Here is a 26755-nt window from a genome sequence, read left to right as displayed (position 1 = left end):
TCCTTATGCTGTCACTGTGAAGTTGTGATAAGTATTAAACTCTTGGCATTTTAAAAATGAGGTAACAGACTAAAGGAATTGTCCAAGGTTTACATAGCTTGTTAATGTCAGAGTTCTTAACTTAGTGTACAATGGGTACAGCAGTTTTTTCCATGGCAGCCTACTGAAAAATGTTAAGAATTAAATGGAATTTTTTTTCTTAGCATATTTCCTTGTTCATAAAGTAGTCCCATGGACCAAAACAGTAAAAGTCCTTTATGTAGTACTGTCATTAAGAGTAATGCATACGAGTTTTTATTTTTGGGTGTAGGGAATAGATAGTATTCTGATTTCTTGAAAACTTATTAAAAGTTCAGCCTGACCTTTTTTGAGTATGGTTGAATAGCAAAATAATATTTTTGCCTTTTGATTTCAGGTTGTTATGATGATTGGCTTGCCAGGAGCTGGAAAAACCACCTGGGTTACTAAGCATGCAGCAGAAAATCCTGGTAAATACAATATTCTTGGAACAAACACTATTATGGATAAAATGATGGTAAGTAACATCTATAATCTGGGAAGTATGACATGTTCATTTGAAATCTATTTGACTTTCTCTGATAGGTTCACTTATACTATGATCACATAAATAATAGGAAATTTGTAGCTTAAAAGTAGGCTTCATTATCTTAATTGTGCTGTTTGGAGTAAGTCCTTTAAAGGGCAAGTACCTTAAGAAAATGGAGTAGATGCCTGTATTAATTTAAAAAATTAAAATTAAGTTTTAAAATTATCTTGATCTTAAACTCATGAGAAAATGTTTTCTAGGTGGCAGGCTTTAAGAGACAGATGGCTGATACTGGAAAATTGAACACACTGTTGCAGAGAGCCCCACAGTGTCTTGGAAAATTCATTGAAATAGCTGCTCGTAAGAAGCGGAACTTTATTCTGGATCAGGTATGCTGTGGCTTTAAGATTGAATTTTATTCTTGTAGGTTATTTAGAAGTCTAAACTGGAATGTTCCAGCAGTTGGGAATACTTTTTTTTTCCAGTGATGTTTTGGTGGAAGAGTTATTTTAGTCTTGTGTGGCACTTGGCACATAGCTATGCACAATTGCCTAATAAACACTGATAACGTTCACAACAAATGGATGAATATTCTTTTTGCAGCTGACCGTAGCTGTCAAATTTATTGTTACGTAACTTTTGTTCTAGACAAATGTGTCTGCAGCTGCCCAGAGGAGAAAAATGTGCCTGTTCGCAGGCTTTCAGCGCAAAGCTGTAGTAGTTTGCCCAAAAGATGAAGACTACAAGCAAAGAACACAGAAGAAGGCAGAGGTGGAGGGGAAGGATCTTCCAGAACACGCAGTTCTCAAAATGAAAGGCATGAAATTTTGTTTTGATATCTTCTGGAAGCCATTGTTTAGATGCTTAGGTCTTTACAAGGAGTTAATTTGTAATCTTAAAAGCATTTTACAGTATTTATTTTTCTTTTATTAATAATGTATTGACTCTTGCTATTATCATTATCTATTTAGCTCTGTGATTTTTTTTTTTAAACCTGAAAAGCCAAAAAATTAGAGGATAAAATGATAGGAATTAAGTGATTGCAATTTCTGATCAAAGCCAAAAATATTTTTGGAAATTTAATACATTTTGTTTTCTTCACTTTATAGGGAACTTTACACTGCCAGAGGTAGCTGAGTGTTTTGATGAAATCACCTATGTAGAACTGCAGAAAGAAGAAGCCCAAAAGCTTTTGGAGCAGTATAAGGAAGAAAGTAAAAAATCTCTTCCTCCAGAAAAGAAACAGAATACTGGCTCTAAGAAAAGCAATAAGAATAAGAGTGGCAAAAACCAGTTTAATAGAGGAGGTGGTCATAGAGGTCGTGGAGGATTTAATATGCGTGGTGGAAACTTTAGAGGAGGTGGTAAGTTGACATTTTTAGTTCTAAGATTTTCACAGCATTTCTAAATTGGGCTAAAATGGAATGATACAGTAATATGAAGTACAAATCTAATTTCATTTTGATCTGAACCTAAACTCCAAATGAGATAAACATTTTTATCTACAAAGTAGAGCAAAAAAGCTTAGTATTTAATAAAGTCGTCGTACTTCGAAATTTTGTCTCAGCTTTTATTAGTATTGATATTAACCTCATCATCCATTTGTGATTTGACATTAAACTTTTATAGTTAAGTGTGTTATAATAATCTCGGTCTGCTGTGTAACCTATTCATAAAACATGATCAATGTTAACTGTTTAAATTGTGGCATTAAATTTTTAGTTTGCTCTGTGTGTGAATGTACAAAGATGTTATAATTTCCTTTCCTTTTAGCTCCTGGGAATCGTGGTGGTTATAATAGGAGGGGAAATATGCCACAGCGTGGTGGTGGTGGTGGAGGAAGTGGAGGAATTGGTTATCCATACCCTCGTGGCCCTGTCTTTCCTAGCAGAGGTGGTTATTCAAACAGAGGCAACTACAACAGAGGTGGAATGCCCAACAGGGGGAACTACAACCAGGTAATCTTTACTAATATCTACAGGCACTACACTAACTTTTTGAATGTGTTGTATGGATTGTATTTGATAGAATAGTAAGAATTTTGTAATTAATTGTGAACCAGTGGAGGTTAAAAGTAGTGCATTTGAGATTTGTTTCTGTAGATGTTCTAAGCTTAAGTAATTAATTTTTGCTTGTTTTTAATAAGTCCAGCAACCCCAATGTTCACATAAATAGGAGTTTCATGTGCTTGAGTTCCTTCAGAATATGAAGATGATGTTATCCTTTTTAAAGGAACTTAATTTCCTATTACCATTCTTGATGATTTAAGAGCTACAGTTCCAAAATGAAGTCATCAAACAGAATATAGAGTTGATTGAAAAAATTTTTAGTAGGCAATTACAATCCAATTTTAGGGCTTTAGAAGGTGTCAGATTGCCCAGTGGGTGATAATCATTTGAGATGCCAATAGGAGATGCCCAGAACTTCTAGAGTTTTAATAAGGAATGCTGATTAGATGACTACCCTCTCTAACTTCCTCCCCTTCCCCCAGGCCCTGTCTTCAAATTAAGATATTGATAGAATGTTAGTTTTGTTTTTAATATCTAGTGACCTCCTTCCACCTGTTCTAGAGCATGGAACAAGTTGTACAAGGACAAATTGCTGTATTTGTTAGCAGTACTTAAGATTAATTTTTTTTCCTCTAGAACTTCAGAGGCCGAGGAAACAATCGTGGCTACAAAAATCAATCTCAGGGCTACAACCAGTGGCAGCAGGGTGTAAGTAATTTTATGTACTTTCCACTTCACATTTATTTGTATCTTGAGTTGGAACAAGAATCAGTCCTGAAAACTCTTCCACTGGTTACCAAAATGTTAAAATGCAATGGTGAAGTGTCCCACACTGGCATTAGCCAGTGTTTTGTGGAAGTTCTTCCAGCCCAAAATTCATCTTCAGGTACAAATGATAGCCTAATTTGATAGTTTAAAAATTGCTAATTAATATATGGTATTTAGTTTTAGCTGACCAGGTCCTGGTGTGCCCTTTTATAATGTGTTGATCATTTGGGGATATTAATGCTATAATTAAATATGGTGTTTTAATGAAATCAGAGGTAAGACAGGTCTAATCTGTTCTAGCAGACACATTGCTCTGCGTTAGATTCAATGTCATATCCTAAAAGCAACTTGAGTGGCTTATTGATGTGTTTTTTCTTTAAAAAAAACAAATTTTCTCTTGCAGCAATTCTGGGGTCAGAAGCCATGGAGTCAGCATTATCACCAAGGATATTATTGAATACCCAAATAAAAACGAACTGATACATATTTCTCCAAAACCTTCACAAGAAGTCGACTGTTTTCTTTAGTAGGCTAACTTTTTAAACATTCCACAAGAGGAAGTGCCTGCGGGTTCCTTTTTTAGAAGCTTTGTGGGTTGATTTTTTTCTTTTCTTTTTTGTACATTTTTAATTGCAGTTTTAAAGTGAATCGTAAGAGAACCTCAGCATTGTGCACGATAAGAGAATGTGTCAGTATTTCAGGGTTCTACATTTTATCTGTAAAATGTGACTTTTTTTTTTACCACAACAAAAGTAAAATGTTGCTTTGTACCTGGTGTCTTTTATTAAGATTTACTCCCCCCATTTCTCACCGAGAATAACAGTCGGGAGTCATTTGTCACAATACAATAGAAATGTTAGCAACCAGATTCATGTAAGGGCTTTAGTGGTCCTCATGAATTTCATGACTTTGTACTGCTCACATTACACTCCATCCTCTCTGTAGTTTGGTGGGTTAGAGGAGGGGGTAAACTAAGCAGTAGTTCTTGGCAATAACTGGGATGGGTTTTTATAACAATGGAATTGGCATTGCTGGGGAATTGAAGGTAAAACTTGGAGCCAAATAGGGAAGATGGAGTGTATGTAGAAGGGCTCTTTAAAATGTAAAACTTGGTTGCATTATCTGTGGAGGCTCAAACTTGTGAAGGTACAACACCATAATTTTTTTCCATTTGTTCTGCATTTTGATTCTGAAAAGAAAGCTGGCTTTGCCCATTTCTTATTAAACAAAACTTGTTGTAAATCCAGTTGTCTAATGGGATCTATATGAAGTTAGCTATGTCTGTATACCCCTTCTCCCACAAAATACTGTATACCTAGTGTGCTTGTAGTAGTTAACTCCACCATCTTTGTAAGCTAATGAAATTGTGAGTCACCCATTTATCTCTTAATTTTTAATCATGTCAGTTCTTGAATGGGTATCTCCTTAGCCTGCTGATTTCTTTTTCTTTCTAAAGAAAGTGGGTGGAGAAATTAATTTAGACGTTTGTTTGCAATAAAATAAATTCATTTTACTCTTGTTTGGGATTCTCGCCATCAAGGTCCAAAATCCCTTTAAATCTCCCCAAAGGGGGAGACTTTATAAGTGTGTGCTTTCTGGACAGCTTCATTTCTCTGCACTTGGAACATTTAGGTTTTAAAAACTTAAATGTGTACTGGCAACTGATTTATTTAGAAATACTGATGTAAAGTTGTATTTCCCCCCCGCCCCCAAGACTTTAAAATGTTAGGAGGGGAAAGGGTACTGGCTGGGAGAAGTTAATACTGTTCTATCATTACATATTAAAAGATGTTAAAATTGCTGTCCACAAATGTATTTATAGTACATGTAACCCGCTGTATGGGAACAATTGCTTTTAGAAGCTATTGATCATATGAGCCAGTCATCATTGATTCACTACTACACAACACTGCTAACTTAATATTATAGCTATGTGATAATTAGATCCCCTAATTGTAATTTTATTGGGTTTGCACAGAACACAAATTTTAAAGGACTCTCACTATGAAGTGAGGAAATAGGAGTCAAACTGTAGAACTAAAATTTGACTTCAAGTTTTTCTTTCCCAGTTTAGGTTGTTAATCAGCATTACTTTTAATGGATTTTCTAATTATATTATTAGTTTTTTGTATTAGTTGTTATATAAAATTTTAAGCCTTTTTGTTATCTGAAGTCTAGGAATCCCTTGTAGAAGATTTCTCTTATGCAAAGTGGTGGTTAGGGTTTATTCAAAATTAGTTGGAACAAAACCAATTTTATCATAAACTTTTGTAGTTAAGATGACCCTAGCAAATATTTAAAGATGGCACTGATAAAGGGACATAAGCTACTGAAATATAGTGGGTTATAGATGTAGATAAGAATTGGTTCACTCTTAACTGTCCAAATGTGTGGGGCTAAATTGTTATTACTTTTCCCATTCTTATTAAGAAGTGAAAAAAGCCCAACAACTTAATACACTTGGTATTGGGCCTGTGGTGTCTTAACCAAGACTTAATACATTTTCACATTCAACTGATTATCACAATTATAAGACATCACAATAACACCAGAGCATCTCCCATTACTATCCAATTTCTTTTCAGAAAAAGGGTCATGCAAGTCAAATTTGCCAAGTGATTTAACTGAGCCTTCAGAGTCGGTAGTGGAAGAATTATCCTTATAAATATTAAGGAGTCTGGCTGAGAGAGAGGATTGCCCAAATAACAGGCAGGACTTGGATAAGATCAGAAGACTTAAAAGTATACTAATTGGTGGTTGGTAATAATGCTGTTGATAAATTGGGGGTAATAGGCAGTCACCAATCAGAAAAATCTAAAACTGATTGGGACTTTTTCAGTAAGAAAAGTAGTTGGGAGTTAATCTTAGACGTTTCACTGAAGTAAGATCAGGAACCCTCTGAGTGATATTTGTGAATGTTAAGAGTTAAAAGTATGGATTTTCCATCTCCCCAGTAGAGGAAAAATTGCATTAAAATAATTGAGAGGATTTTATGGTGGGTTACTTCAACCCAATTCAGTTTTTCCCCCGTTACACTTTTTAAGCAAAATGATGAGTAGAATAGCAAACCAATCTAGTTAGTTTATTTTTAAAGAGGCTAAGATGGTGATGTTTTACCTTGGGATTTTTGACAAAGTAGGTTGGAGGCAATGTCTTGGAGATGGCAATGATTTGGGGTTAAATTGGCAATTAAGGAACCATCCTTAAGGTAAGGATTATATGCAGGGATAGTAAATATGACTAGAAAAGATAATAGTACGTTAGGGTAGTATAAAAGGGGGTAGTACATTTGCCCTAATTTAGCAATATAGCACAGTATGTAAAGAGTATCTATGACTAGAAAGATGATGACATTCCATTGGTTTACTGGATGTTGACTTCGACCTTGGGCAGGCATCTGTGATTTAAAGTTTAAAGAACAGGAAGAAGTAGAAGAGGTGTTTTCAAGGATGTTAAGAAACACAACCTACTTAAGTTAGCACCCTGTTTCTTAAGGAGAATGACTAGGGGAAAGGAATTTTTAGAGGATTTTAAGGGAATCTTCAAGACTGGAAGACTTGAGTGATCTAGGAAAATGTATAAGCACATATGCTAATTTATCGTAGAATGATTTAATTGGTCCTGCCTAAACTTTAGAATATCAAAGGTCAGCTCTTTGTAGCAAGTACAAGCCTATTTGTGGAAAGTGATTGGTCTTTTTTTGCAATATTTTGTGCTTGTTTTAGCAAAAGTATCAGAAATCTTTAAATTCTTCTTGAGTATACTGGTATCTTCATTGATTACAGGTTTTTTTTACTCTGGGGCAGTTGTGTTCTGAATAGTGTGAAGTGACCAGAAGGTATTTGATTGCTAGCCACTATCTGAACTGAGTATCAGTAAAGATTTTATGCTTCTGGTTATTGATGAAAAACTGGGCCATAGAAAAACAGGTCAAAAATAGCAAACACCTAGGTAATAGGTGTTATTAATATAAATTAATATTTATAGTAAGAAAAGTGAAATTATCACTGCAGTAGATTGCACTACTCTAAAGCTATGAAGAGACAATAATTAGAAAGTAAGCTTTCTTAGTATTCTAACTTCAGAGCTAATTTACATTACTTCCCTCCCAGATTTTAGAGGTATTGTAGAGGTTAAAAAGACTTTACTCAATTTAGATGTACCAAGTTACCAGTCAAAATTCTAATTCAGTATGAATACATAACTTCCACTGTGCTACACTGCTTAAATATGATGAAAATTGTGATTACCTTGGTATAAAGGCAACATAAATTATTATAGAATAGGTTCTGTTTCCCTAACACAAAATATTGGACAAATAACTCATTCCTGCCTTTCTCTTGGTGGAGATTGAGCATAATCTCCATACATCAGACAGTAGAGGTTCGATGATAAAACACTTAAAATTACTGGCTTCCCATTTCTCTTACAGTTAAAATGATTATTTTCTTAGAAGTGTTTAAAGAAGCAGAAACTGAACCTATCACATCCTCAAAACATGTAGACTCTGGCTCAACACCAAATCAAGATACTTCTTAAGGCATATGTAATCCCGTCTTTTAAAAATTCTCTTCTGGTATTAAAAAAATTAAGGGGGAACAGTTTGCTGTTGGGAATTCTTTCCAAGGTCATAATGAGCTAATGACTCAGCAAGGATTAGCTTTTGGTTTGGGGCCTTTGAATTTAGTCCTGAGCCATTCTACTTGTCTACAGTTTGGTGGAACCTAAAGTAGTTTCTACACTGCTGTGTGTCTTCAACTTAAGAAAGCATGAAAATCTGGCTATACGATATGATCAGTGCTTAGAAAGTATAGAAAAAGTATAGTATATTACATGTCTATCTTCCTTGAGCATATCCTAAAAACACTTAATTTGTTAACATGTGGCCTCGTTAAATTATGTAATTGCTGTTCCATTTAAACAATCCTTGCTTAGATTATAGTCTAAATTTTTAATTTTACTTTTGTGGGGTTGGAGAGAAACTTAAAATTCTAAAAATTTGGATGTGTTCAGCTTTCAATTAGTTTTGCTTATGATTTTATGACCAAATGAAGATTTCATTTTATTAAGTTAACTTTTCTGGACACATCTGTTGTGCTTCTATATCCAAAATATGCTAAGTTAAGATCTTATTTTTTAAAGGCAGAGAGTAATTTCAAGAACTGGGTCATTAAGCACTTAATCTCTTTAAATAAAGATGACAATTGTCGTGTCATGTGTTTTGAGGCATGATGGGTTTTGCACTGAACCATCCATTCCTTCATATAATCAGTGGGACATATTTGCAAAACCAGTCTAGCTTTGGAGGGTTTTACAAAAAAGCCTATAGCACCATGTCCTAGTTATTGTTTATCCCTGAATTGGTTTTACTCAGTGGAATCCAATTATTTTTATGGGATTAAACACCCCCTTAGTTTCATATAATAGAGGTGTATATATCATCCTACTTAATAGGGCTCTCAAACTTTTTGAACATATGGCCAGGAACCCAGGGGGAAAACTTCTGACACTTCAAATGACTACCAAATGTATGTTATACTTGTGCTAGGGAAGGAATCAAATTTAGTGACAAAATCAGATGTAAACTTAGGGTTAACAATTTTCCAAACTTGGCAATTTGGTTTTCTCTAGCAAATTTCAAGCCATTCTAGACATCGAAGGAAAAGATAAGGATTAAATTAAGTAAGAAAAAGAAATATGTGAAAAGGCAAAACATCCTTTCAAACTTAGTTCTATTAGCTTTTGAGAGCACCACTGTTAAATAGCATGGTTTAAGTCATAACAATGGACCAAGACCTAAAAATGTTCAGCAAACATACCCTGTTAAATGAGGCAGGGAAGTAATGTCAAAGCATTTTTAAAGTTTGACACTTTTAAGAGGTAAGCTTCAGTCATCTGAAAAGTACATTTATGTGGGGCACCTCATTCCCTAGAGGGGTATAAATGTGGGGTTTGGGGGAGGGAGAGTACACCAGCATTGCTTGGGGATGAGATGTTTCACAAAGTAGGTTTTCAGGGTTTTGCCACTAAATAGCCGCTGTTTGATTAGGTGACGTAGCAGGTTGAGACAATTTTTAATTAAATGAACTTGCAGCCATGTGAAGTTTTAAATTGTTTCAGGATCTAATGTAATATATACTGGCTTCAAATAAAAAAAAAAACAAAACCTTGATAATTAGATAACAGACAACCAAGAAACAACAGCTAAGCAAAGGTCTTAATGGTTTCACCTGGAATCCAAACATTCCACCATCAGTTGAAGAGAACTTGACTCTTATCAAAAAGTAAATGTCAGGCAAATGGCCTAGCTATTTTTGAAGATATCTACCTAAAATCCCCATGTATGATAATCACTTCTCAATCATCAAGTGGCAATGGTTCAACAGAAAGAACACAGAACATAGGATTTTAGCGATAAGCTGCTCCAACCTCATTTTATGAATGAGGAAACTGAAGAGATTGCCTTTGAATACTGGATTTCAGGTACATTTATCATAGTTTAGCCATTTGGTAACTAACTAAAATGCAAGCTCGCATCTTATATTTCATATAATGAAAATGTTTTATTAGTCTAATTGTTGGAAGACATTTTGGTATGATTCCTAGTCTGTTTTGATTAGCAATATAATTCTAACTTGTGTATTTTCCTCGTTTTTGAAAAAGATTTTGAAATGAAGAATGATAGTGCCATGCTTTAAGGGGTTTCGGTTGAAAACCCTACATTGAAGTTAAAGATATTTAGCTATATACAGATTAAGGAAAGTTGGCTTCTTATTAGCAATAAAGAAACACCTTTGAGCGTTGTAGTTGGATTTTAGGTTCAATTTGGCATTGATGTTAGGCTATGTTAATGGGTCTGTAATGGGAGGTAATAATTCTTAATGAGATCAGGTGAGGAATTGGGAACAGTGGCTAAAATGCATTTATTCCAGGCCTTTTTCTTCTTAGTTTTCCAATAAGGTTTTATGCTGAAGCCTCATCCTGGCATGAAGATGAAGCTGGGTCCTTGAAAGCTATGCCACTAGGGTACATGCTCTGGCAGGCCCTACCAAGCTAGGAAAAAAGCTCACTATTTTATGAGGACCAGCTTAGCTAAATCACGAGAGATTGCTCACCGGAAGTTTGCCCACAAGGTGATAAGTATTTTGCCCAGTTTATGAACACCATCTACTGAGGCACTGAGTTTGTGTGATCTGCTTTGGTAGAGAGAATATCCACATGGAGGAAACCATGGATCTTTTGAAATCTTAAGTATTACTAATATTGGAACTCAACTAAATTTTATTTTGGAAAAATTTGTAAGAAGCAGTCAGTGCTGATTCCACATGTAATTTTCACATTCCTGGATGAAGCAGCCTTTCTTCCAAGATAAGGTAATTGACATTTTAAAAATGACAAACGTACCTTTTTAGGTTCCAGAGTAAAACCTTAGTCTAAATGTAGAAATGATAATTTCTTAGCAAAACCTTTATTTCAGAAATTTTGTCTTGAAATAATGAAATTTTAAAATGCTACGTATTCTATATTTGATCCCCATTGGTATTTTAAGAGGGCAATAAGTCATCCCACCATCTACACAAACAAGCAGTCAATGGACCTTTTACTACAAAATAACCGAGGAAATTAATACAAAAAAGGGCAGGGAGCGAGGGAGTATCCTCACATTCAACTGAGCACACAATTCTAAAGTGAACTGCTGTGCTTATCCTATCTTAGAAACATGTCAAAAACAACTTTGCAGATCATCTAGCCTACCAACTCTAGTGAGGCAAAATACAGTTGACCAAGCTAGGACAAGAAGTCCCATTGGCCTTTGATCCTGTTTGCCCATTCTATTGAGCAGCTGTCCATTGTGGAAAACCATATTAGCAGATAACACTATGGTTTAGAATCAATATGCCAGGATACTCTTTATAGTGACTTTCATGCTCTTTTAAAAGCTTAAATTATATTTAGGGCAAAGATGGAATTTAGCAATATTAATTTTAGTCTAAATTTTTTTTCCTGCAACAAGTTTTCCGATTATTTGGTAAAAGAAATTTGAAAGTTTAGTTGAAGGCTTTTTCACATGTGACATGCTACTTTACATTTGAAGTGATTTTAAAGGAAATTTTAGAATTTTAGTGCCGTGTTGTGTATTTATGTGGAAAAGGGTCATGGATCAAATTCTAGTTTCTTACAATATTTTCCTACTAAAATGAGGAAGAATAATTCCCTATGTAACACAATATTCTGAGGTGTCACTGAAATGAATAAATTTTAGAAGCATGTTCCTGTGAGAAAAGATGTAAAAAAACAATGCAGTAAACCAAGAGAAAGGAATTTACATATTTGGTACTCCCTAATGTATAGCAATACCACAACACCTGAATGACCTCAAAAAAAATCTCATGTTAATAATTTAAGAAAATAGCTAAAGCGATGAACCTAGTCTTGCTGAGAAATTAAAAACTATGATTTTAATACTCAAAATCCTTATTTGAAATACATGAAAGGGGACAGCTTTTGAGATTCACAGGACCATCCTTAGCCTAAGTCACAAATATGATCACAACCTCTGCCTGTGTTGAACCAATAGTCTAAAAAGATTCTTGGTTAAGTTTCAAATCCTCTAGGCCATCTGGTCCCATTCCTTAGGTTCTAAAAGCAAATAATACAGAAAGTGGTGGGATGGTAAAGGAAACAAGCACCAGGAAGCACTGAACACACTCTAATTGCCGCCGTTCTATTTCATCAGCTGTTTAGCTGGTACCTACCTACTGCCATTTCACCTAGACTGAAAATTCTGAATTAATGGAATGTGGAGGAAATTGTGCTGCTGATGGCCCCAGGTGGCCTTTTAGTTCTATAAGGTAGGTGTCTTTTTATTAAGACCATTAAAAATAATGGAAATAGTAGCTTAAAATCCAAGAAATCATAGCTACTCTAGCAGGTGTCTCCAAAATAGAACACTTATATAGCTAATTTCATTCTGAGATGTTCTAAGTGTCCAAAATTAATCAAAAGTACCTCTCAATATAGTAGGTAATACATTATTTTCAAAATGGATTTTAAAAAAATTCCACAAGTAAAATGTGCAACCTTATTTTTATTTTGTCTTTTTTGTCTATCCAGATGTCCAATTTATGCAAAATTTCTCACTTGAAGGTGAATTCTCCATCTCAATCACAGCAGATGGCTTATTTCCTTACGCTTCCAACTTGATTAGAGATCATCTAGTCCAGCACTTTCAGTTTACATATTGGAGGAAACAAAACAATGATCCCTTCTTATACAGTTAGAAATCATCAGAATCAAAAGTAAAACCCAAGTGATCCTGATTCCCAGTCCAGTTTTCTTTCTACTCTACACCATTAAAACAATTTGTAGTTTTAAGTATCTGGATGTTTCTGGTTCTGATGATTTGAATAAAAAGTAGGCCAGTCAACCAAATGTTCTTACGAATGTACTCCTTAGGCCACTTGTTTAATGTCCCTTTCTTTCCCTAACCTTCAAGTGCTTTGGTTGCCCAGTAGAAACATCAGTATCTGCCTTTCAGAATACTTCAAAGCTATAAAAGAGAGAACCATTTGGTTAGGGACAAAAAGCAAAACACCATAGTTAAGCCCTTTGTTCAAGCATTTCTGACAATATTCTACCATATTGCCAGAAGCTAGATAACTTGGAGAGAAAAGTGGGTAATCTTCCTTCATGTGCTTGAAGCAAATCCCATTTTCTCCTTTCTCCTTGATGTTGGGAACAAAGAATAAAACACCAACTTTATGTTTGTACAACATTTTTTAATCTTGATAAGTATTTTTCTTTTTAGATGAGTGTATACCATATTTCTCTCCCTTCCTACCTTAATTTTGGCTGCCAAAACAGTTTTGGAAACTTGCTGTACAACCCAAGGGGAACAGAATTGGTAAACGACTAGTTCTCTTTTAACGCTGATTTTTACTGTTACCAGTTGACACCTTATCCTTGCAAGGAAACACCATATATATTCCTATTCTGTTGACCACTTTCATTTTTCTACATACTTGATCTAACTCAAAAATCATTGTAAAGGGAAAAGGGGTTTTTTGCTTCATTAAGAATGAAACAGACTAGCTCCAAGAAAGTGGGATGAAAAGATTAGAGCACTGGGTGGGACTTGGGGTACCTAGCCCAGGTCCTGATCCCAGTGCTGTCCTGTTTCCTCTTACTTTTGGGCAAATCATGATCTCCATATACCTCTGCATTGGATTGGACTTAGATAATACCTGAAGTTTCTCCTAGTCTCCAAGGCTATGAAGATCCATCCAGAAAGAGGTAAAGGATTTTTCTCAGAAGCTTTGCTTACAATTTTTAGAGAAAAATAGGTATAGCAATGCTCCATATCATATCCAGTACATGTAAATAGATTTGTCCTAATGAATGTTTACATAATATATATCAATTCATGTGTACATATATACATGTGAGGTAGACAATATCCCAATGCCCTAGAAAATAGTCTGATATGAGGAATTTAGGTAAAGGTTAGGTCTTTGTAAAAACTACTGTAGCTGATTAAAATGAGAAATCATTTTGATAACCATGACCATCTTCATTTTTTTCAAACCATTTTGGGTGAAGGACAAAGGTTAATAGAGAATAACAGATAAAAAGTGACTTTTTCTTGAAATGTTCTTACACATTTATATTTAAAGTGAATCTTTGTCTTCATTTAGTGAATGCTTAGAGAGAAATGGACCATTACGCTGAATGAGAGAAAGAAATGAGGACTGAGTGAAAATATAAGGGTAAGTAACTTTAACCCTCCCTCCCCCAAGTTCTAAGAGTTCTAACAGCTTTGCAGTCCAAGTTTTCTCAAAGTATTAGGTGGGACAGAGGACATCTAACTCATAACCTTATAGTCGATAATATATATTACCATACTTAAAATGAAAACTGTAAATCTTACTTTGAACTAGGGAGATTAGATTTTTACCAGTGTAAAAATGAATGATTTTCTAATACTTTCAAAATAATCCAAATGAGAAGTAACATTTTGATGCCTCCATGCACTCTGATTAACTTGCTATGGTATTCCAAAAGATAAAAGTGGATGAAACTTTTGCTGTTGTAGTATAAGAATGATTAGAAGCTATATTCAGAAACCTAGAAAGTAATTAACTTAGAATAATAATTTTAAGTATGCCAAGGACTTTAATTTTTTTCATTTATTTCACCATCATAATACTAATAAAATTCTAGAATGTGTTGCCCTATCAGAAAGGTTTGACATTTACAATACAATTAAATGTTAACTAGTTTTATACACTGCAGATATTTTTAAAATAAAATTTCCATTTTTTTCAAGTGTCCCTGTTGAATGTTTCTACAGCTGATCAACTTTGCTCATAGTCCGTGATTTCAAGGAAGGCTTTAAGTTGTTTCTTAGCGTTCTGACTTAGATTAAGAACTGCTGCTTTTGGTGATGATTTGTTTTCTTTCAGGATCAAGGTGGGTGCTTTCAAACAAAATCTTGTTTTTTATACCTTCTTGGATAACTCTTTGCTGGATTCTTTGCTTTGCAAAATTATATCTACAAGGAAACCTTTAAGAAAGATTAATCAAAAGTTCTTATTGAAATATATAACACAGTTACCATTTCTTTTCTAATGTATATGTTTGGAGTTCACTACTACCACAAATTGAAATACTGATTTACCAGTAGTTTAACTGATAGCAAATTTTCAGACTCATTATGAATTTAAAAAGAATTTTAAAAAAATTAAGTAAATACTTTGTATGACAGTTTTCTTAAAAATTCATTTATTTTACCTTTCCCCAGTTACATTTAAAAGCAGTTTTTAATATGTGTTTTTAAAATATGTTGTTCGAAATTCTCTCCCTCTTGGCCATACATGTGAGTATAACAATTTTCAAGGAGAAAATAGGCTTGATTACTTCTCCTGAAACCTTTCGGGGATCATGCTACCACCATTCTCCCGCCCTGTTGTTTCTCTGTTTGGGGATCTCCACAGCTCATACTCTCCTAAAACCGTTCTTGTGACAGGTGTTTAAGTTGGGTACAGCTGGGATCTTATGTTAGACATACTAGACTTTGCCAATACGTGCCAGGTACTGATGATATTCTCTATATCAAGAATTCTAGTTTGTTAAACTTGTATTTAAAATTCCATGTCAGTTTATTAAAAACTCAGTTTGTCTATTAAAGTTTGTAAATAATCAAAATAAGTTAGTTTGCATTTTTTCCTATGAGGAAAAACCTTTAGAAAATAGATAACAAGGACAGATTTTAAAACCTTTGCATTCTTTATTACAGATGGATAACATAGAGAGTAGCTTAGATTTCATTTAAGAAATGTTGAATGTCTCATGCGTAAAAGTTTGTTAAGAAAATAAGCATACATACCAGCATCCTAAAGTTCCCAAAATAAATACTCCTACTGCAATGTCACAAGATCTTCTAATTCTACCTATTAAATAAACATTACCCAGATGTTAGTTTTTAATTCCTGAAACTACTGCAACTAGAAAAACATTTTCATATGAGTACACAAAATTTATTAAGTGCAGTTACTCACTAGTAAGTAAAAAATGTCCAAAGCCAGCTACAACAGATCCTAACGAGCCATACAGGAGAGAGTCTCGTGCACAGGGTACATTTTGGACATCTAAAATCCCTAGGAGCTTAAAGGGCTAGGATTAAAGGAAAAGAAAAAGTTTTGTTTGAAAAAAAGGAAATATTTTCTTTTTCAGCTTTATATATGGTAGAGATGGCATTCACAACTACATCTTAACTTCACATTTTGAATTTAAATATTTCCAACCCCCAAAAATGTCTCTTTTAAAAATTCAACTGCTATTATATGTTTAACTTGCTTTTCCAACAACATTCCATTGTCTCTAATCACTGGAGCAATAAACCAAGACACTATATGTGTGTTTATTGAATGTTGAAATCATGAAAATTTGATCAGAAAGCCTAGTTCAGATGAATTTGTTAGTGATTTACCAAACAGCTGCTAGGTAGGGGATTTTTAAATACTTATAAGTAAAGCTAGTGTTGAATTTAGCAAGTAGTTTAAGTTTAGGACAAAATGCACATGTATGCGCACATACGTACAGCTCCCCCATTTACCAGATCGTGTATAATAGAAATCTATTTTGAACCAAAACTGCTAATAAGATTACAAAATTCAGTCTTATACTTTATTTGTAGCAAAATAACATCTGCTTTTAATTCTATAATGACAACATTCTCTCCAGTTTTTATTTCTATTTCTCCAGTTTTATTTCTATGTCACTTGTAACAAAGTAAACCTCAGGTATGGTTACCTTAAATATAGCCCATCTTTTGTGCCTTTTATTCCTTTTGCTGCATACTAAGGTTAATTACTTAACCAAGTTCTTAGTAGAGGAATTTCCAGTTACAAATGCAAGCAGCAGCTGTTTTTGGAACTTCAGAAAAATAGATGGTCATAAAGCAAGTGAGGTTTTAGTAGGCTGACTTTTGTTTGGAAGAAAATAATACTTTTTATCTGTAAGAGGAAAAGGGTATATTAAGTAGAAGGTTCACTGGTGTAATGAGTTAGGAGATGTGGATTGTAAATCCTACTCTGCCAATAGTAAGCAAACTGTGTTCACTTTGCTAAGTCACTGAGCTATCTTAGGCCTCAATTTTATAAAAACATCTATAAAATGGAAAGGTTTTGATTAAATGATCTCTAAGGTCCCTTTCAGCTTATTAAAATAATCTATAAATGTTTTTTCTGAAGTTTTCTTCACAGTATCACTTAACCTGACACACAACATATGCCCATATAATAGGTTATAGTAAGCAGAGTAGTAGTAAAGGACCCTTACACTTTTCTCGTGTAGTTTCCTTTACCAATGCAAATGGCAACCCTTCCATACCTTAGATTCTTAGAACTGAGAAAGTGACTTGTATCTACTATATAAAAGAGATAGTTGGCCACATAGGAGAATAAAAACAAACACAGGCTCTGACAGCTTAAAATTGCAATATGAGTTTTGGGATAGTCAGTATAAGAAATATGTGCTCAGTGAACTTAAACTTTTGGTGACAGAATACATAGAATAAATAGTATAAATTAATAAATTAGCATATGAAAAATACTATACAAGAGATGTCACAAATCAATATATGATTAATTGCCAAACTGGCAACAGAGACTAACTTTTCTATCATGGCCCAGAATAGGTTGGGAAACCCATTCAGACCCTGTGTGGACAGCATTTAAATAAATTTAAAGGACAGCTTTTTGTAATAGTTCAGTTTGATTCTATTCTTGCCTTTAAGCATCTTTTCTTTATCAACCTTTTAAAAAAGGTAGCACAGTACACTGAGAAATTTTTCTTACTGAAAAGCATTTTTTTTCTCAAAATAAATGTAAACTAGGGTGACTGGCTTTGGTAAACAGAACTAGGTGCTCTTCCCGAAAGTCTCAGGTGAGTTGTCGAAGACCATGACTATATAAAGAGGGATGTTTGATTATCCTAAGTATGAGATAACCCTAGGAAGAAACTTAAAAGAACCAGACCCACCAGGAAGATTCACAAAATTTCACAGAAATAATCTAGCTCCTTTTGTTACTTTATAGATCAGACAAAAGGCCTGACAAGTTGTAGGTAGGACTTGTCTAAGATCACACAGCAACTGCTAACCTGATAACTAAAGTTACTGTTGTTTCTGCTACAAGAGTCTTTTAAGGAATTTTACCGAGTCCTTGACTGTGGAATGGAATACTGATTTAAAATCTCCTCATCTGTAGAATTATACTTGTTTCTGTTGTGAGAACCAAATGAGATCATGCAGGTGAAGTGCTATGTGAAAACGAGATAGCACAAGTAGAATTCTTGCCATTTTACAGATGAGGAAATAGAAGCTCAAAGATGATAGAATCAATTGTTTGTTCAGACAGGTAGTGAGTGGCAGAACCACAGTAATATCCAGGAAAAACTGTAAAACAAAGGAGACAGTTAAAGTGAAAAATGAATGTTCACAAAGTCTAGATTAAGTGAGAGTTTTTAAAGAAGTATATCTATTTTATCAAATGCTTTTATGTATTTTATTTAAAACTCCTTGCAGTGTGTCACCCTTGCTTCTGCTCTATAGACCTTTATAGACACAGGGCTCAAGCTATATAGTGGGTGCTCCTTTAGGTTCATAGTATTTCAGGGAAGGCACTTTGGCATGAACTAACTAATCCAGAACAGGTTAGAGAGAGTGAAGCAGTTTTATCTGTCATGGCATTCCTAATCTTGTGTCCTCCCCACCCCCCAGCTATATACTATATTACCTCTTTGTATTATAGCAAGGTAAAAACTCTTTTAAAGGATGCTATCAAGGAGAGTTGCCCTAAAATAAGACCTAAGAGCTTTGTTTTGGTTTGTTAAGTATACTTAATTTCTCTTCCTGTGCATAAGAACTTAGCAGCCACATGGCAAAATAGCTATATATGTCAATATAAAGTACTGAGTTTGTTAGTGAAGAACTACCCAACCAAGATTTATTTTTAACTATCCTGACATGGAAGATAACTATATACTATTTTAGATACTATTGGGCAGAAAAAAAACTGGATGAAAAAAAGGGGTAGTCAATTTTAGTTTTGCTTGGATGGGGGTAAAAGAAGGGGAAAATAAGAATGTTTTTTCCTAAATTAGCCAGCAGCTTCAAAAGCTTCACTTCCATAATCAACTGTTGGAATGTTATTTTGCATGAGATGACTAAAAAGGCTGAAAGAATGAGTAAATAGTTTAACATTGGCTCTTGTTGCCACTTTTAGTACCCTCTATACTCTGCCCTGGTTAGACCACATCTGAAGTCAGTTCAGTTTAAGGAGGACATTGATAAACTGGAGATCATCCAGCAACAAATACTGTGAAAAACCTTGAGATTATGCCGTTCCTTAAGGAACCAGGGATGTTTACCTTGAAAATGGGAAAGAAAATCTTGTAGGTACTCAATAAATGTTTGCTTACTGAGTGATCAATTGACATCATAATTACTTAAAAATTAAAAAGGCTGTCATGTTGAAGAATCAAGTCAAAGTACCTGTTTGGGCCCAGAAGGCAGAATCAGAAGCAGGGTATGGGAGACGTAAAAAAGCAAGTTATGACTTCATATCAAGAAAAAAAATTCCTAACCTATTAATAAGGTAGCAGCAAGCTGGACTTGGGATCAGTAAGACCAGAACTGGAGTTTTTCCTCAATAAGCTACAATCTCTCTGCTTTAGTTTCCTCATTTGTAAGATGGGAAGATATCATAAAAGCAGATTTTACTGAAATTTTACATTTTACCGAAAAAGTTGAAGCCATTTGCTGAGAGCCCTCTTCTCACATTGCCCAGGTGCCTTCTGCCACTATCTTATTCAACCTGTCTCAAATGAAGAGCTTCCTTGGCAAATTTCTCTTGATGCATCCCATCCCATCCCATCTTCTCCAGAAGAATCTCTGAATGATCCAAAACTTAACTCATCTGACAGACAATTGGAAATGCATTCTGGATTTCTGGGAGGATGATGGCCCTTAATAACAGGGAAAGGGGGAGGGTTTTGGGGGAAAGATGAGTTCAGTTTTGGACACGTTTTAAGATGTCTACAGGACATCAAGTTGGACATAGAGCAGCACCACCATCCTCCCAGCCATCCAGGCTTTCAAACTAGGTCTTGTCTTTGATACCTTACTCTCTCTTACTTCCTATATCCAACCTGTTGTCAAGTACCGTCAGTTTTACCTTTATAACATCTGCTCTTCTCCTTCACTGCCACCATGCTGATGCAGGTCCCCATCATCTTTCCAAACTGCTGGTTGGTCTCCCTGCCACAAATCTCTCACTCTAGTCCATCAAACTAATCTTCCTAAAGCACAGATCTAACAGTGTTACCCCAGGCAATAAACTTCAGTGGCTTCCTGACTTTAAAATCAAGTATTTAACCTTGCTGTTCCTCAAACAAGACACTCCATCTCCAAACATTTTCACTCACTGTTTCTCATGCTTGGGATGCTTTCCCTCTTTGTCTTAGCTCCTGGCTTCAAAGTTTCAAGCCCTGGATAAAATTCTCTCTTCTATGAGAAGCCTTTCCTGATTCCCCTTAATATTAGTGCCTTCCATTATTCAGTTTGTGTGCGTATGTACATATAAAAACTCTTATTTGTACTTGAGTCAGTTCTGCTATAATTTGATACTTGTATTCTCAAAAAGTAGATTGTGCAATTAAAAACTATGAGGGGAAATGGGCTTAAGGCCACAACACCCCAAATTGTCAGTGACACATAAGAAGATGGAACCTAATAAATGGTAGCACAATTTTATACATGTTAAATAGCTGAGAAATACATAAATGCTACAATAAATAGTAGCTGGCAAAGTTTTACCCAAGAAAAATTGGGTAGACTGTCTGAGGGGAAAGAGCGGTCATCAGCCATTCAGCTCCTCCTACAGGAGGAATACACAATAAACATAACAGAAGTTAAATAAATTTTACCTTAACAAAGATCTGAAGTTTGCTTGTGGTAGTACATGCTGGAAGTGTTGAAGCTCATGAGTTACTGTGAAGTGGCAGTTTTCTGATATGTATTATATATTAAAATATAAATCTATATTCTGGGGAAATGAAGGATACAGATTAGGGGACTTGCCAACATTAGCACTAACATTTAGGTTCCTAAAAACTAGATTTTTTTAACTTAGTCATTATCTGTTGGAAAAAAGTTGGAAAATTCCTGACATAGCTCTAAGCTTCCCAGGATGCAGTGATTTTCTTAGTGCTCATTCTTTCTCTTCATCTAGCCAACCACTAGCCTAGTTACTCTTCGTGTGGCCCCTACACCCTCCTCCCCTCAAACATTTTTTATCACTTCTGTCCTTTCCATGAGTCATGAGGAAACCACCAAAAGTGGATCTACCTTGATTGGAAAATTTGTAGCCTAAAAAAAAATTTGTTACTGGTTACTATTAATTAATCATGAAGTAAATTAGTTTGCTTCTCATTTCCAATCACAATCAAAAACCAACAGAACCTACCAGGTAGTCTTTGAAAATCAAGACTAGAATTTTTGAGATGGTGTTTGTATTATTATTTAGATTGATAGTGGCAGCACTTGGTATTTAAATAATGTTGAAAGTAAAATTAATGTAATCTATACATTCTTTCCCATCCAGATGACTGGTTAGTGACTCATCACATCCACATCTCTGCCTATTTTGAAGCCCTCTAAGATGTAGTTCTAACCTGCTTATGCAACCTTATATCCTTGGTCTGCCCCTATAGACCAGACCCTCCAATCCAGGTAAAAGAGATATAATTCTTATCTCCAAGCCTTTGCTCATTGTTTCCAGCTGGAATGTTCTTGATTCTCTGTCTAAATCCTAGCAGTTCTTGTAAGGTTCAGTTCAAGCTACTTCTCCAGGCCTTCTCTGTATGCTCCAATCTATACTGATCTCTCCCTTAGGATTCTGACGTCATTTAGTCCAAAAATTAATTTGAGAGGTGAGGAAATTGAAACCTAGAGAGATTTAAGTGATGTGACAGAACTAAAATACTTTGAACCCTATAGCATTGTTTCTACTCTTCAACTATATTGTAAACTCCTGAAGTAACTATTTGTCACATATATGATATGTATCTCCATCTGTCTGTCTGTCTCCTGCAGCCTTCAGTGCCTAGCATAGAATGTGACATAACTATAGCAGGCATTTATTCATCAAGCTTCTATCAAGTACTTATGTGACAAGCAGGTGCAATATAGAAACACAAAATAGTTCCTTTTTATACTGGAGCTTTTTATACTGGAGAGGAACAACATATACACAGCAAAATAAATTCCAGTGTGCAGAAGCAGGAGAGGAATCTTTTGAACTAATTGCCTTGTCTGAAGGTAAGGATTCTAAGAGCCAGAGGTAAGGAACAACCCCGACCTCAGTCCTGAGGATCAGGGCCTGTATAAAGGAATGGCAATAGGAGATTTGGCTCAGTAAAACTTAATTGATATGCCTTAGTGTTAAGATATCTAACCCAACCTTATGTGCCAGGCAGCAGAATAACTGCCTTTACTATCATATCCTGGCAGAATCCCTTTTAGGCAAGTTGGGTGTGTATAGATGAAGGATGTGAAGGGAGAACCAGACAATCCTAACTAACACAGGCCAAGGTGTCTTTCTTACGTTGTCCGCTGACTAGGTTGTATAGTCTTTCTTCTTTTTACTTTCTCCTTCCAGCAGGTAATTAAAAATTGCTAGCCTTCATTGAAGGAAGTTTTAACAGCGAACAACTTTATGATGAATTAAAAAGGGAATTCTTTCGTCTTAGATTAAGTAAACCAAAACCGTATTCCTGAAGGGGTAGCTTAACAATTTCCTAATTTGTTCACGTGCACCAAACTTTTCAGTGTAGTCAGATAGAAATTCCAGTTGGTATTAGCCTGGCATCTCTAGATTTCAGTGCAAATGGTTTCCTTTAAAATCCTATGTATTTTATGTATTGAAAAACAGAACAAAGGTTGAGAGCTCTTGCCCTAGGGTCAGCCAGGTAGCATGGCAGATGGGATGCCTGTAAATCAGGAAAACCTAAAATCATATCTTGCCTCAGACATTTATTAGCTATATGACCTGGGTAAGTCATTTTAACCTAACTCAACCTGAGTTTCATCTGTAAAGCCTGGGTTTAACAGGGTTGTTTTGAGGGTACAATGAGATAGTTGTATTTGTAAAAGTTTGCAAAGCAAACTTTTAAGCACTGTACAAAATGCTAGCCTTACTAAGGCCCACCCTTTCACCTACACAAGTGACCCCACTCCATCCTTGTCTCCTAACTGACTGCCCTCTCTGTTCTTTTTAACATCTTTCTTACTGCCACATACTCCTTCATCTAGTGGCTTTCTGGTTGTTATTCAAATAAGACACTCCTATCTTGAAGCTCCAGGAACTCTGTCTGGCTATCTCCCAAACCTGGAATACTCCCATCTCTTGCCTAACTGGCTTCCTTCAGGTCCTCATTAAAATTTAATCTTCTACAGAAAATCTTTTCCAATCTCTCTTAATTTTAGTGCCTTCCCTTTTAATTATTTCCTATTTTTCCCGTATGTGGCTTCTTGTACATTTTTTGTTTTTCCCATTAGACTGAGTGGGGTAGAGGTGCTGTCTGTCCTGTTTTTGTATCCCCAGCACTTAGCACAATGCCTGGCACAAAGTAGGAAGTAATAAATGTTGATTGACTGATTATATTCTAAATATAAATTTACAGGTTTTGTCCTCATTGTAGACGGAAAACAGTTGGTCGCTATTTTTGGATCCCAACCTGCTTATTCTAGCAGGACATGAACTAAGGTCATTGCTCAAAAGTCATCTGATCTTTATGTCCACTTAAATCAGACTGTAGATTGTGCTTAATTGAAAGCAAGGCTAATAATCTAATTCAGTAGCATTATCATACATACATATGGTATTTTTTAAAGATTTTAAACAAATGAATAGAAAGTAACCAGAAGTTCCAATAACAGGTTACTTTGAATTACTTTTATTTAATATTTAACATTTTCTGGATCTCTTTAGTAACATACAACCTTATGAAGAAAAAAATAGCTATTTTATGAGAATTTATTAAGTGAAAAGGGACCCCAAATAATCCTTAAACATGACCAAATCATGTTAGGCAGCAATTTACTGCACTTAGTAATATACAGGAAGGGCAATAAAAAATCTTATTCCTACATGTAAATTAAAATTTGACTATTATTTTGCCAGAATAAAGATGGTCTAGTGATATTCCTAAGCCCCGCCAACACAATCTACTGAAAAGCCCACTTACCACTCCTCCCTCTTCACTTCTGCCCGATGGAATCCCTGATTTCCTTCAAGACTCGAGGCTCCTGCACCATCGGCTCAGGAGGTCTTTCCTGGTTTCCCTCGCCTGATTCCCAATGCTTTCTCCACATTGCGTACATACATGTTTTTAATTTGAGAATGTAAATTTCTTGGGAGCAGGAACCTTTTCACAATTTTGTATCCAAATGTATAGGACAGTATGTGGAACATAGCAGGTTTAATAAATACTTGTTGATGAACTATCAAATATGTGTCTTTTTGATTGTGGGGAGGAGGAAACATAGCCCTGAAGCATGAAAATAGGGAAAAACTTAGTACTCTGAAATGATGTATAAGGGAAATGATTTTTAAATTAAATCACAGATATTCAAGTATATCTGAGATAATGTCCTAGCAGAAGGAGGTGTGTTAAAAAAGTAAAGTTAAAAGGGTAATTCTTTCTCACGGACTTCTGTACTATCATCTGCTTTTCAGCTCTGCATTTCAGAAACTTGATTTTAAACTGGTCACAGAGCCAGGAACTGAATCACAGTAACCACAATAGATCCACAAAATAGAATCTTTAATAGTTAACAATGAGATATCTTGTGGGATAATTGTTACCAGTTTATTTGCCCAAAGCTTTCCTGTATATTATTAAGGAAAAAGATCAGAAATTTATTTGGTTAGTATGGAAGTTAGAGCAGAGATCTTAAGTCATCAAAGTTAACTTGAAAATACCTCCCGTTCTACATATTTTTGTCTAGCTAATCAATACTGGTCATTAAAAAAATCCCTGGAATTGTACACATAGCCAAGTCTAGTCTATGGCTAGTGTTTTTAAATATTCTTTGCAGATCACCCTCATTTACTGTAACTATCTCATAAAGATGACAGTTAATTAGATCACCTCTTGATGAGACTGGGAAACCACTCCTATTTCCATCAGTAACATACTTACCAAACTTTTAAGATAGTCACAACCAACGCTCCCCTCTCCCCCCAAAAAACCCTCAATTAACTCCTGTCTGCAGCTGAGGTTAACAGGTTAATTGTTGATTTAGCGAAGGTCATACAGTATCCATTACAAAATTGGATCTCCAATTTCAAAATCATCATGTTATCAAGTTACTGAACTTCTCAAATATACAAGCTTGGCCAAGAATACATTTTAAATAATCATACTTAAAATTTCGATCATGTAATAAAACCTGGTCAAACATTAAAAGTGCCAATTATATATTAGGGATTTCATTTTTAAGCTTAGTGTATTTAGATTAAAATGTACAAAATGATCTTTCGAGATGGTGTACTTTGAACTAAGGATGAAATACCAATATTCTAATATCTATATTTGACTACCCCTCAACCTATTCAAAAACAAACCATTTTTTAAAAATCCCCAGATGATAACATTGGATGACGACAGCAGCATGACCCCCGTGGTGATGATCTTTCTAATGTAGCAGCACCAAGAGTCTCTACAGTACGGTTTGAACGATTTCCATAAAATGTAACCTTAACAGACAACGGCCCTGGCTGCCCGTGAATCAAAACCATATAAAAAATTCAGATTCTTCCGCATTTGCCAAGCCCTCCCCCGTCCGGTCCCGGCCGGTCGGACCTCCCTCCACCCTCGAGCTACTCGCAAGTGCCGCCTGCCGCAAGTCACGGGCGGCCGGGGCTTCCGCGCTCCCGGAGGTGTGTGTGGCGCGCTGGGGGCCCACCTACGGACTGGAGAGCTCCGGGTCTGCGCGGACGCGGCTGGAGGCCCCTCCCGTGCTGGGACTGCGACCTGCGTCCTAGCCCGTCTTTACTTCAAACGGGCCGCACGGGTGGGGGGAGCACCGCATGCTCCAGCAGCAGACGCGCATTCCGGTGGGGACATCGCCCCGCCTGTGGAGAGGCAGCGCGCCCTGCGGGCCATTTTCACCGTTAGGGATGTCTGAAAATGGAGAGAAACCTGGCCCCCAAGAATGGCTAACACTCAGACCTAGCTCCCGCGTGACCCCGGGCGTTTCACTTTCCCCAGCACCGCTGCCGCCCCTCCCCCAACCCTGGCCGCGAGGCTCCCAGCCAGGGCCCAGGAGACGATCGGAGCGACAGCTCGTGTGGGCTCCGGAGGCCCAGGGCCGGCGCTTGGGCTCCCCCTTCCGCTAGGTCCACGCTTCACGTTACCTTCCCCTTCCCGGGTTCCCCGGCCTCCGTGTCAGTTGCCATGATGACGAGCCGGTGCCGCACGCCCTTCACTCCCTACCACCGAGACGAACGGGAAGTGCGGCCTAGAGCGGACGCTCTCTCGTCCCCCGCGAGCTCACTCTCTGGGTCCGCCCCGGCTCGCCCGCCCACCCCCACCCCCCCGCCTCCCTCCGCCCCTGCCAACACCACGTCCGCCATCTTAGAAGCTGCACTATCACACTGCGGTGCTCCTCAGAGTGGCGCGGCCGCCTGGGCGACAGTCACCTTCTTTGTTCATTGAAATGGGTCACCCCTTCTAGGGCGCTTCCTAACTCCGCCTCCCCGCGGTACGCGAACCGGCCGGCAGGGAAGGGGAGGGGAAATGGGTCCTGAAACAACCGCGCCACCAGAGTCCCGGGAGAGTCGGCCGGAGGAGGTGCCGCGCAGAT

The 26755-nt window shown here is 36.4% G+C and overlaps 2 protein-coding genes across 5 annotated transcripts in view; one reads left to right on the top strand and one right to left on the bottom strand.

Annotated features, from left to right (window-relative positions):
- The window catches only part of HNRNPU (heterogeneous nuclear ribonucleoprotein U), a 30897-nt gene extending 6501 nt beyond the window's left edge, over positions 1–24396 (top strand). The window contains exons 8-18 of one of the 4 annotated variants that reach the window (XR_011975445.1): positions 416–535; positions 808–936; positions 1196–1364; positions 1657–1911; positions 2321–2505; positions 3193–3264; positions 12062–12176; positions 14019–14090; positions 14651–14793; positions 21489–21616; positions 24069–24396. Coding sequence is in view for 1 of the 4 variants with exons in the window: in XM_072647635.1 (XP_072503736.1) it covers positions 416–535; positions 808–936; positions 1196–1364; positions 1657–1911; positions 2321–2505; positions 3193–3264; positions 3728–3781 (984 nt within the window). In the remaining 3 variants the exon portion in view is untranslated. Of the gene's footprint in view, positions 1–415; positions 536–807; positions 937–1195; positions 1365–1656; positions 1912–2320; positions 2506–3192; positions 3265–3727; positions 4838–12061; positions 12177–13561; positions 13618–14018; positions 14091–14650; positions 14794–21488; positions 21617–24068 lie in introns of those variants that run through there. The other 3 variants (XR_011975446.1, XR_011975447.1, XM_072647635.1) reach the window with 3 other exon arrangements.
- Positions 14477–26476, bottom strand: COX20 (cytochrome c oxidase assembly factor COX20). Its single transcript, XM_072647636.1, has 4 exons — positions 26307–26476; positions 15882–15996; positions 15710–15773; positions 14477–14887 (listed from the first exon to the last, which is right to left on the bottom strand). The coding sequence occupies exons 1-4, from the start codon at positions 26346–26348 to the stop codon at positions 14746–14748; spliced, it is 363 nt and encodes a 120-aa protein (XP_072503737.1). The 5' UTR covers positions 26349–26476; the 3' UTR covers positions 14477–14745.
- Positions 26477–26755: the final 279 nt, after the last annotated feature.

The sequence above is a fragment of the Notamacropus eugenii genome, chromosome 2 (assembly GCF_028372415.1).
Source record: "Notamacropus eugenii isolate mMacEug1 chromosome 2, mMacEug1.pri_v2, whole genome shotgun sequence".
NCBI lineage: Eukaryota > Metazoa > Chordata > Mammalia > Diprotodontia > Macropodidae > Notamacropus > Notamacropus eugenii.
This window is presented reverse-complemented; position numbering and strand designations above follow the sequence as displayed.

What these genes read in the sequence shown, in the direction of transcription:
- COX20 (XM_072647636.1), bottom strand. Translation starts at nt 26,348, where the DNA reads ATGGCAACTGACACGGAGGCCGGGGAACCCGGGAAGGGGAAG. An exon ending in TGGACATTTTTTACTTACTA is followed by an intron (nt 15,774 to 15,881) that starts GTGAGTAACTGC and finishes TTTATTTAATAG; the next exon opens with GTAGAATTAGAAGATCTTGT. An exon ending in TTGGGAACTTTAGGATGCTG is followed by an intron (nt 14,888 to 15,709) that starts GTATGTATGCTT and finishes TCTTTCTTAAAG; the next exon opens with GTTTCCTTGTAGATATAATT.